The sequence below is a fragment of the Electrona antarctica genome (assembly GCF_951216825.1).
Source record: "Electrona antarctica genome assembly, chromosome: 14".
Taxonomy (NCBI): domain Eukaryota; kingdom Metazoa; phylum Chordata; class Actinopteri; order Myctophiformes; family Myctophidae; genus Electrona; species Electrona antarctica.
Window position 1 is genome coordinate 33291008 of NC_136795.1, and position 12399 is coordinate 33303406.

The window sequence follows — 12399 nt, forward strand, 5'->3', positions numbered from 1 at the left end:
TTCAGGTCTGAGCTAGTCTCTCAAGACATACTGTGGACGCTCTTTCCTTTATTTTTTTGACGATGGGTTCTCAGATTGGGTCTGAGCTAATGATCAGATGAGTGGTCTCAGTTTGAGCTAGCATCCACTGAATCCCTTCCTCAACCTTCATTAACCACTTAAGCTCCATTTACTTTGTTAACCGGGGCCCCCCAGCGGTCTGTAACTGATCCCCTCCCTTTTCCCTCGACACAAAATCACTCCAAAAATAGCAGATCGGTAAACTCACAAAACCACATTAACATGTGGTTAATGTGGGAGGCAAGATAGATCTTTTGCTGCATGTATTTTATCACAGTATTTGGACCACTTTGCTGTCATTACTGTACAGTTCAGTGTGGGTCCACATCCTTAAATAGAAGCTGGGAAAAATAAGAGGACCATCATGCCCACCCACTGGGGACACACCCACCTTCCTGCTCTCCCTGCAGGAGGTGTAAGACATAGGGATGTGGTGTAGGGGAGATGGGGAGGGGGGGACATCAAAGCATGGAGATGCAGTCTAAGCAATCCCTGCCACCTCCACATGAGCAGCTGCCAGTGGGCATACTAGTGCCCAATTACTCCATCATAAACACGCACTGCCATTATTAAACAGCAGGGGGATGAATTATTTAATATTTTTCTCCCCCCAGTGTTATATGTTCAGCTCCTTGATTCGGTACCAAGATTATTATTTCCTTTTGATGTCCGCCTTCTAATTCCATAATCTTCATGACACATTTATGATCGCTATTTTTAAATGAGTAACAGAGCTTGGGTTGTAGCGTAGATACTAGATAGTGGAATCATGGAGTAGGGGTTGAAGTATAAGTCAGGAAAGGTAGAAACTTACCCAAGGGGTTAATTTCCAAGTATGTGAAGAACAGGTCTTCATAAAGGTTGAAGAGACCCACAATGAAGTTGGCCAGTATCCTGAAACAAGAACAAAACGCACACATTAGATTCTACTCTGAAGTCTCTACTAATGCTTGTTACGGTTACTGCAAATTCTGCAATGAACTGGGATCATCCCAGTGACAACTGCTAAGGTCTCCTGGTGGGTCCCTGGGTGCCACACATGGTCCCTGATGTGGCCATTCTGAGAGCAGACCCCTGAGCAGTGTTTGTGCCAAGTCTGATGTGGGCCGGAGCAACGGTGCACCTCGCAAGTCTGCATGTTACCTTTGTGGCGTCCACCATCAACCGTTGGTTGACCCTCTAGCAGTGTTGCATTGCTCATTGTACACAACGTGACGTCTGCCCAAAGATTTTCTCAGGAGCACACGCACACACATGCACTGATTAACCCATTCAGGCCTGACGTCGAAATTAGAAAAAAAAAGTTTTCTAAATCATGACAATTTTCGGAAAGATTTGAGGCACATAACGATTCTCAATGGATCTCAATGGATTAAGACCCTCAACAAAGTTTACAAAGGCTACTGACTGCCGAGTCACACCAGCGTGAATTAATATAGGGATGAGCCTGGATGCATATCAAATGGTCCATTGTGTGACTTGCTGAATCCTATAGTGTAGGACATGTTGAGACGTGCGTGTGATGTCCCACCAAAGATAGAATCACCAATGCAACACTGCCCTCTACGCAATTTTTATATAGGATGACGCTATAGGAAAGGCCACCAAAATCCGCAGCGGCCATCGTCTGGGTAGCATGAATATGCACAGTAAATCCCATAGCAAACCAGTAAATTAAAGATGGAGTGCCACGATTTTTTTCCACCCTAAAACATGATCAGGTATTATTATAATATAAGGAGGAAGAACTTTTTCCAAAAAGTGTACAGTATTTGTTAAAATCATGCTTTTATGTGGACACGCCCACCAGTTCATTAAGTATGCCTGGTTTGCCTGGTGGGTGGTGATCCACCTGAACTGAAGCTGCACCCACAGCTGTAGTTGTATGATAAAGGGGGAGGGGTTATGAGAGGGGCTGATAGTGTGATGTCATTATATTACGGTTTATTTCATTGGCACGTTTCACTGTCAAGGGTTCAGCCTCCAGGAAGAAACCCAAAATACAAAGTTAATACACCATGGCACATAAAAACGACTCCAGGGTGTCTAATGAAGTACTGTCACCTCATAGACACATACAGAAGAAAAAATTGTGGCACTCCATCTTTAAGGCATACTCATCCTAGAAACAAACAATTAAAATAGAGAGAAGGAGTGAGGGGCAGTAGCAGTCCAACAGCAGCTACCAACCAGCAACGGCAAATTAACTTCAGTGAGCAGCTTGCTCCAGAGAAGGAAAAATCGAATTTGCTCCATCCTCCACCTGTCAAAACAGAGCAACAACGAATGGGGTTTGGTAGAGGAGGGGGCGGTGGGTGGGGGTGGGTCGAGGCGATGTTTGGCTCTTCCCTCCTGCCTGTCAGTTGTGCAGGCAGCTCGGTGCCTTTGTGACCATCCTGTCAGTCCTTCGTCAGTTCTGTGGCTGCCCTCCCTGTGGGGAAGAATCGTGACCCAACCCAGTGACTCAGCTCCTCATCATGTCAGGGTCTGACGGCTGGGTCACGTGGGTGTAATGGGCCCACTCTCAATTCTGAACCAAACAACAAACAAGCCTGAGTGGAAGGTGAGGGGGGGCTGCGGTGAGTAGGGGTTGGCATTTGGAGTTTATGCAGAGCCGTCTTCCCCAATGTCAGCCAAGACAGTGAGACCAGCCAGAACCTGCCGGCTTTAACAAGCACTTCTGGGAAGATGAAGGTATAGTGTTGGGGGGCTGGGGGGGCATAGACGATGGACGATATGGACGTGCTCTAAGGAACGGGGGATGGGGTAATTGAAGGAAAGCGCAGCAGAGGGAGTTTGTCATTTGTCTAATGGAATCCCTCCGCCCTTTTCTTCCCCTGCCTCCACTGCAATACATTGAAGTGCTCTCTGCCACTTGTGTGTCTTGTATTTTCCAGAATATTGGCAGCAAAGCAAGCCCCCGAAACATAAAGCAGTAAGACTGCCCAGTCCCGTCTAGCGTTTAGAAGAAGAAATGTATGTGGATAGAATTTATATTAGAAGTATGTATTGCCCATAGTTACATTGTCAAGAAAGTGAAAACATATGAAGCTAATTAATTGCAATAAATCATGTCACTACATCATGAAGACAAATCATAATAGCCTTGCACGTAAGTCACTCCAAAGTAAAGACAAAAATAGCATGCAGGGTGACTGGTCGATTGAAATTAATTTGTTAATGTAACGGCTTCCTCATCTGAATAACTTGCACACATGAGCTACGCCCAACTCAGAATAGGAGCTATAGTCATTCACTTGTTATTCGTAGTATTACAATATATACAATGTGTTTTGCCCAACAGTATACTGGAGTGCCATGGTTGTCAATTATAATCAACTGCTATTTGATTACAATCTCCTGTTTGCCACCAAGCTATCAAACGATAGGCAATGGGTTTTTTTTTTTTTTTTTTTGAACTGCAGTATTCTTTGAGATGGGGAATTGTGCACTGTGACTATAGCTTCATATGAAAAATAATCCACATAAAACTGATTTTGAGTTGGCAGCGCCAGTCTTCAATGTATTACTGTATGGTAAAGACGCGCTGGTGCACTCCTCTTCCCAGCTTCAAGCTGGAAACAGTTCCATTCCAGTTCGGTTCAAAAAGTGCGGGCATCACGCTGCGTGCGAGCACCATGGGACATGGGACCCTATCTCATGCCACCCCTTACCCCTAAACTTATTTGCCATTTTTTACTATTTTAGAACATTTTAAAATTAGTTCAAATAGCTGATCTACAAGCTCACAACGTGTCGATGCAGATTGGCAAGAAAGAGTTTAGGGATAAGGGATGGCGCAAGATGGGGTCCATGATATATTCAAAGGACACAGCCCCCCCAACCCTCTCTCATGCAACTCACGCTTTCTTGTCATTGGGGACATGGGTGAGGAGGTTTGTGATGACAGAATCCTCGCTGATCTTGTCATCTACCGCGACTAGCAGCTTCTTCGCCTTGGAATCCACATCGCCAACATCCACCCCTCCCTCGTGGTGAAACAGGAGGTAGTCGCCCTCCCGGGCTGCATAAATACACATGTAGAACTCCTCCTCCTGAAGGATGGAGATTCAAACGGCAGAACACATTATAATGTGTATTTGAACAGCACAAGGCAGGGTACATGATATGTCTGGATAAGATCTTATAATCTGTGTAAATAAGTTGTTAGAGAGGTACATGTGTGCCTCACTGCCTTACCTGCTTGTGGGCAACAAAAGGTTCAATGAGGAAGTTCTTTAGGATTCCCTTTGCTTTTGCCACCTGAGGATCACACAAAACACAATTTCATCAGAAGCCAGACATCAAACATTTGATGCATGGATAATAGGTGAGGAGAAAGGGTCATCGAATAATTGATTAGTTGAATGGCCCATATAAATAATAATCATGGTCATACATCATGTCATAATGTGTACGTACCATTTACCACTTAAGGGGAAAACCACCCATTTTCAACATTTTATTATGTCATTAATATACCTTAGAGCTGTTGTGTGGAAATAATAAAAAAGTCCCCCCATTTTGTGTTTCCTAACTGTAATCATGAAAAAAAAATCATTAACATGGTGAAACACATCTTGATGATGTCATCAAGATGTGTTTCAACATGTTAATGATTTTCAGACCTCTAGTTCTAGGAAACACAGAATAGGGGAACATTTTGTATTATTTCCACACAACAGCTCTAAGGTACATTAATGACATAGTAAAATGTTGAAAATGAGTGGAATGCCCCTTTAATCAAAATGTGATTTCTTATTTCATATTATAAAACAAGTGATTATGTTCCTGAATGTTTGGGCACACTGAAGATAGTTTCAGATAACTAAGTTTAAGATCACCATTTATTTTGCACTTGATTGCCTTACTGTCATTTTATGGTGTAACACTACAGACATATCAATTGATTATGAAAATAAAGGTTTGGACAATGCAAAGATATTAGCAATTATGTCTTCCCAGTGAAGACATTCACATTGAAGGTTCACATGCATGCTACAGCCATTTATAAACCATGTCCAGAACACACAGTAATGCAGACAGTAAAAGGAATTTCTATTCAAAATAACAGGGTAAAATAAAATAAGATTGTCCCTAGCAATCCGAATGAAGTCAAGCAGAAAAAATAAAGTGTCGCCATGTATTGCTACAGGCAAGGCCCTGCACACGGCCTGCTCATTTGGAGAGGCTGTCACAATGCTCGTGTTAAATGCCACAAGGCACGAATGAAGCAGGAACTGCCAGCGCGAGCGCACAGCCAGCCACAGAGAAGAAAGGAAGGGAGAGGACTGCCAGTTTGAAGAGAACAAATAAAACAGAGCTGATGAGGGGAGAGTAGGCCTTTGAGAATTATATGTTAGAGAGAAAAGTGTGTGAGGTCAAACTAAATTGTTTAGTCACTGGTGTGTTCCCCTAGCTACCACTAGCTCTGTCTTCAAGACACAATACTCAAACACTAGCCTTGGATCCAGACTGATCCAGAAGTTCGGTTCGGCAGATTCTTTTCTCACGTCGCAAAGTGAGAAAAAAGAAACAAAAAAAACGTTAGCCAAACGGAGCAAATCAGTCTGGATTCCAGGCTACTCAAACAGGCACAATTATGTTGATGAACTTGATGCCCTGTGAAAAGACTGTTCTGACATACTGTAAATAAGTGACATTATCGCGTGTGGAAGAAGCCTCCCACTGTAAAGGACAGGTATAACAAGAATATATTGTGGATGATGAAAAAAATCAAGATGCATTCATGTTAATATCTTCCATATCTGATATCAATTTTATTAATCTACAATCACAAGGTAAAAAAAAAAATCAACACAAATGCTATGTTGGCAGACAATATAAATTCATTCATCATTATTTATGGCCACTTGTAGCCACTGACAGCTTCATCTCAACCGACTGGTAAATGACGCACCCAGTCGGGCTGCCTGCCTGAATCTATAAGTCTTTCACTCTCTCACACGCACACACGCGCAGCTTTATGAACTAGGATCTAGGTTTATGAGGCGAGCCGCCATCTAAGTGGCAAAGTGATAGATCTGTTGCATTGCTGCTACACTGACTGGACTAAATGTGTTTTCTCACTGGCAGGACTGTGTCCAGCTGACTGATCTACTGGTTGTGTCTGTGAGGGAGCTCCTGAACAAAGCATCCAGCTGTTTGGACAACACTGCTATACATCAGGAAAATACACAACACAGAAATCTAAAGGGCCTGATATACTTGTGTGCAAGAGTCACGCCACATATAGCAGATATATAGTACAAGCCCACAATTCGCCATGCAACGCGAACATGTGAGCTTGTAGATCAACTCTCGGTATGCGACACTGGTGAGCACTGAGCAACTACTATAAATCCAGCTTAACGGTCTAAATGGAGGAAGGAAGTTTACATTGATTTAAGGAGGTTTAAATAGACCGTACGTGTGTGCGTTTTAGACAGTGCTGCGACTAGACAGTGGATGACTTACTGTCGTTTCTTTCATGAGGCGGGTCTTCAGCCATTCTCTGACGCCATCCAGGTCCAGATTGACTCCCACCAGTCCTAGCTTCCCTCGCCTTTTGATCAGCTGGTCAGGTTTCACAACCAGCCTCTGAGGAAAGTAGACAACGTGTTGGCACTTGAGCACATGAACACAGAGATCTCCCTTAGGAATGATGGTGAAATTAACTATTTGGTCTGATCTAAATATGGTACATTTAGTTTTCCCTAGTACACAAAATACACACCGACAGTAAACAAGATACAAGAAACAGAATGAAAACCGTAATGTACATAAAATGACCAAATGTGTGGCAGATAATTTTTCCCCCCACTATGTCACAATTTCCACTATGTAATTAATAATAACGTTTGCATCCAAAGAGCCACAAACACAAACACTGCAGCGTGGGCTACAGTATTTCTGTTTTTACTTAAAAAAAAAAAAGAATAGGCATGGCATGCATATTTTTCACTTCATTTAGAGCTGCCATCAGGTCGCAATCCAGCTCATTTTATACATTTCTAACACAATATACCCTGATGTCAGGCAATAAATTCACATAGCTGAGCATATTACAGTGGCCCTTCAAAAGCTCTTGCACCGAGTACTAGGTGTTAAAATGAAAGAGTGTAAAAGTCTAACCAAATTGGTCTTTTTGGATTTCTACCCAACACTGAGTATTTTACTGTGTACAAACCCTACCACCCACCCTACTAGCTCATCTCATTGGCATATCCAACATAGAGAATGACTTATGAGACTGCAGCCATTACAATCTGGAGGCCTGCCAGCGAAAAAGGGCTAAGGGTGAAAGTCAGTGAATGCAATTTGCTAATCAATTCTGGCACACCACCTATCTCCCTCCTTCATCATACCCAAGATAAAAAAAAACATCTGACTGAAAGAGGATGACATTTTACCCTACCAGATGAGTCACAACATAAAATCAGATTAACTTCCATTTACAGTCCCTCTGTCCGTGGTCCTGAAATGACTGCATCTTCCTACTGTGCTTGTCACTTTAAAAAAAAAGTACATTCCCATATAGCCGACCATTCTCCTATACAGTTACTTACGTGTTATTTCCATTCGGCTAGCAGAGGAGCTGCTAGGAAGCCCTGCCCAGCTGTGATGTCTGTTAACAAGCACCAAGAGACCACTCATCTAGACTAAACTAATAAAAGAAAATGAAGATTCCTTTCACGCTGGCTAATCTCAGAATGTGCTTTCATGACGTTTATGGGCCATAAATGTACAATATGACCCCACTCACTGCAGCAGGAAAAGATAATGTCTCTATTTATTCAATTTCTTTAGCTTTTTTTTGCTGGTGAAGGGTAGCAAACTAGCAATATTAAGACTTAGAGCAAACCAATACTGAGGATTGTATTGTGTAATGAAGAAAACAAGCTCAGCGTTAATCTAACCATCTGTAACTCTGTGAAATCCTGTTAATTTAAAACGAGATTTACAGTGTACTGACAGTCCTGCAGGCATATACCTCACCTCTGTGAGTAGCCAGGGGTGCTCCTGTGCCAAGCGGTCAAAGTCAGTCTCCGCCGTCACGTTGGCATACCGGAACCTGTTCTGGACGGCAGCTGATGTACAGATGTACTTGTAGAGGAACTCTTTTCCTGTCTGCTCGGAGATAGCTTTGGCCGACATGACTGCCTGGGTTAGAGTGGCCTAATGGGAGGGACAGACAGATGGAGAGAAAAGATTGACTGATTGATTGTGAGAGAGGGGGGGGGGCTGCAGTGACGAGCAAGAGATGTAGCCAAACATAATGAATTCAGACAGAAATAGAGGTACAGACAGATAGGAATATAAATTAGATATGGAGAGAAGAGATAGAAGATCTAGTGCCAGTACTGTACTTGCAGGATCTCAATGAAGGATGCTTACAGTATGTATAATGGTGACAAAAACCTAGACAATCAAATTCAAACACACAAGCACAGAATTTGATTAGATGCAAACTGCAGACTCAGATTTGTACTTTTTGCCCAGTCATCCTTTCTGCCTGCCATCAGACACTCTGCTAGAAAACAGCCAATGCAGGTAGTGAAGCTAAGGCTACCACGATTAGCCAAGGTTGGACCTACACAACAAAGGAGTAATAAACCACAACAAAACACATTCAAACAAGGTAATTTTGTTTTACATAACAAAAGACAATACTTTACTATAGTTTTGAAATTGTCCTTAAGAATCAGCACAGACAACAATGATCCTTTTGAATGCTACCTGACCAACACAGAGATCGCATCTCAGTCGCCGTTTGATCTGTCGTGACATAACGGAACCAGCCATGGTGCCAGACTGCCAGTATCATGGATGTTTGTTGTGATTGTGAATGCAGTTTCTTAGCATGCCTATTGCCTACACAGTAAAGAGCAAAAATAGAGAGGATCTTAGTTGAACTGATAATCTCATGAACAACTGTTATTACACAGCCAGGGTTGTGATCTCAGCTCTCTGAATGAGTCCAGCTCATTCATTGACACTGGGGTGCTTCAAGCTGACGTTTTAAAGTACGTCACACTGCCGATCCAACCATTATGTCCCAGTCAGTGTCGAGGGCTTTGTCAGAGTACCCGTTGTGCCCGTCTGATTCTATTTTGTGCCCATATATGGAGATTCCTGATGTCATCCGCATATACCCATATGGGCATGCCCGCTTTTGTGCCCATATATGGAGCTGACTCGTGGTTTGTTTATGGTTATGTGCCATAGTGACGTGACTGTGGTTTGTTTATGTTGTCAAATAGTGACATGGCCGTTGTTCGTTTATATACCTGTCAATTTCAACTCTAGACAGCCTGCCCCAAAGTTATTAGTGCAGCCGCGCCCGGCAGCCGGCGAAAACTAGAGTTCTCAACAGGCCCGAAGATTAAGGCCCTACTTGGGCCCTCATCCCGCTGCCACCCCTAGATCTCCATATATGGAGCTGACCTGTTCTGACATTCCATATGTTGATCTGACCTCATCAAACCATGTACACTCAAGACACGCTCCATATATGGCCAGTAAAGAATTAATTCCATGTTGATCTGACCCCCCGTGCCAAAGCGCCAGCGCTCGCCCAGCAGTCTGCTGTCACCCAGGTTGCGAAGTCACTTCTCGCCCTCAGGCATCTTACTGGTAATAGATGGAAGGATGTTGTCTTTTCTTGGCCTTAAAGCTTCATTACAGGGGATGTGATACAATTTTCTGAAGTCATTAGAAAGGACACTTCTGTCTGAGCGAAATGAACAAGGACATCATTATCCACATACTACTCATCTGAAGGCAAGAGGAGTCATCCCCAAAAATATAATATTTAATTTAGTCAATAACAGCCACTAGTGCTGCGATCAAGAGGACGTCCCACATTAACATACGTGGATGTACTCAAGAAAGACGCAGGAGCACAAAGCACCAATGAGCTGGCCAGATGTATGGAGAACCGGGATGACTGGAAGCGACGATGGAGAGGGAGTGCTAGTACTAGTGCTAGTGCTAGTAAGGATAATGAATGAATTCAGATTTTTAACAGCTAAACCATTGTGCATCATGCGTAAAAAGAAGAGGCAGTCTGTGTTTTCCATAGGACACAAGGACACAGAACAATTCAAGATCTCTGAAACTAAGGAAAAAATGTATTACCTTTATCACTCATTCATTTTCCCCACTGGCCCAAAATGAATACATTTGAAATGAGTATATGTGCACTGTGCATTGGAAAACCTAATTCCATCGGTCAGTAAAATCTACATTGTTCACTCAACAGTCACCTGCAGCCTCCAGGCTCTACTCTCAGTTCCATCCCCTCCGCCTCTCTGCTACATGCCTGGTACTACAACACCTTTGTTATTGATCTGGCTGTGCAGTCCCATAAGCCAGAACCTATCTTTGCTTTTACGTTAATTGTGATAAAGATTCTCAGTCATATTGCAGAGATTAAAATTTATCATGAAATTGTCCTTCGTCCATCTACAGTCTACACCACTAATTTTGGCCACAATAAGCGTGACATGACATTTTTCATTATGTCACCCACTAACTCCCATGTATAATTGTGGATAAATCACAAGAAGAACCATTACGCAACCTTGCTGGGACAAAGTACCCTGTGAGTCTGTCTAGCTTTTCTGTGGTTCATTAAGTAAAAAGGTTCCTCATGTTGTCTCTAACAGGACTCCCTACATTACATCACGGCCCTGGGTGTCTGCAGTTATGAGGATTAATGGGGGTGTCATGAAGACTCTCCAAGTATTGATCACTCTTGTACCCGAGTCACCACAGTTCTGGTCCCATGCCAGTGGAAGATTGTCTACCAAATCCCCATCTAGGCTCCCCATTAATTTCCTTACTGCAACAGGCCTGTCAGAGTTAATAAATACCACGGCCCCGTAATAACAAACAATAGTCAGGATGGTGCACAAGGGTGGATGATGAATGGCCAGGTGTACCAGAGCAGACCAGACATAGAAAAAAAACAGTGTACAGTGTACACTAGGCTCTGCACTTATTTCCAAATAAATATATACTGATATAATGAATCACACGCATAGGACTGATAGCTTTTGCAGTACATGACTCTAAACTTTAGTCAAAGTGGTCCCTATCCCAATGTGTCCCAGTCCCACCTAGCCTCGGTCCCAGGCTTACTCATCTGCGAAGATTAAAGTCCCACCTGGAATCATCTTCTTTTTATACCTTTATTTCCGCCGATTACAAACACGTCACTGAAATGCAATGCTTTCATAGCGTTGTTGTTAACCACGACCAAATCATTACTTGCGCTTTCGTCGGGAGTTCAAGTTTTAATTTGCACACTTGACTATCCAGTTTAACTTGTTTTCGGTTTAACTGTTCCGGCTCCTTCAGGGAGAGAAGAAAAGATGAATGAATGAGAGAGATAGAGATAATGTAAGAGTGAGGGAGCGAGTGAGAGTGCGAAAGAGAGATTCGAATGCAGTAAAAAGCTTACATTTGTTAAATATATATACTTTACCTTTGGTGTTTAAAATATTATAGATGCGCCCTGGTTTTTCGTTGATGTCACCGGTATCTGGGCTGATGGATCAGTGATTTGTACTCACTGGCTGGATGTGGAACACTGGGGCTCCTTGTGTGAGTTTTGTCTGTGTCGCCCATCTGCCGATAGGCTTGGCTGATATTTCTGCTCTCCGATTGGTTGAAGAAGCACCGTGCTTCATGTTGCTTCACCAAGCTCACGCCCACCGCTCGTTCAGAGCAGAGACCCAGGCAATCACTCACTGCCAACGGTGATTGGTCAACATTGTGCTTTATCTACAGAGTAGCCAATGACTATAGAATAGTCCTGATCATACCAAGACCTACATCCATTCCCTATGACTTTAAACTTCTACGGCGCACGTATGATTTTGCCAAGCACAAGTTCACTGCCATTAATTAGTCTCTACACTGTTATTTGTATTACTAGTAACTCCTGTGACATGAACTCTGGCACTTCAACACTTGTACACAGATTAGGATGTGCATTGCCAAACACATGCACGTTCAGATAAGTGTTGATCGCCTGTACTATATATATATATTCATATATAGAAGTTCATTGTTTATAGACTGTTAATAGAATAGAATATATTATTAATACATATACAGTATTAGCATTTTCACATTCACCGTTTGATAAATTTAAGCTGCCACCTGAATATCCCGTTAATGATCAAGAACATTTTGAGTACACACCCTACATTTATATTACATATGAGGCCATTATTGCTTAAAGGTCATATCTCCACAGATGACAGTGATGAACAGTAGTGTATGCCTGTATTAAAAACATTAGATAAAGCAGTTTTATGGCCATTAAAA

The 12399-nt window shown here is 42.7% G+C and overlaps 1 protein-coding gene across 1 annotated transcript in view; it reads right to left on the reverse strand.

The window, feature by feature from the left end:
- The window catches only part of aclya (ATP citrate lyase a), a 28872-nt gene extending 17163 nt beyond the window's left edge, over positions 1-11709 (reverse strand). The window contains exons 1-6 of the mRNA XM_079519404.1: positions 11552-11709; positions 8059-8238; positions 6538-6660; positions 4261-4323; positions 3925-4115; positions 875-954 (exon numbers count right to left, since the gene is read on the reverse strand). Of these exons, the coding sequence (XP_079375530.1) occupies positions 875-954; positions 3925-4115; positions 4261-4323; positions 6538-6660; positions 8059-8217 (616 nt within the window). The 5' untranslated portion in view covers positions 8218-8238; positions 11552-11709. The remainder of the gene's footprint in view (positions 1-874; positions 955-3924; positions 4116-4260; positions 4324-6537; positions 6661-8058; positions 8239-11551) is intronic.
- Positions 11710-12399: the final 690 nt, after the last annotated feature.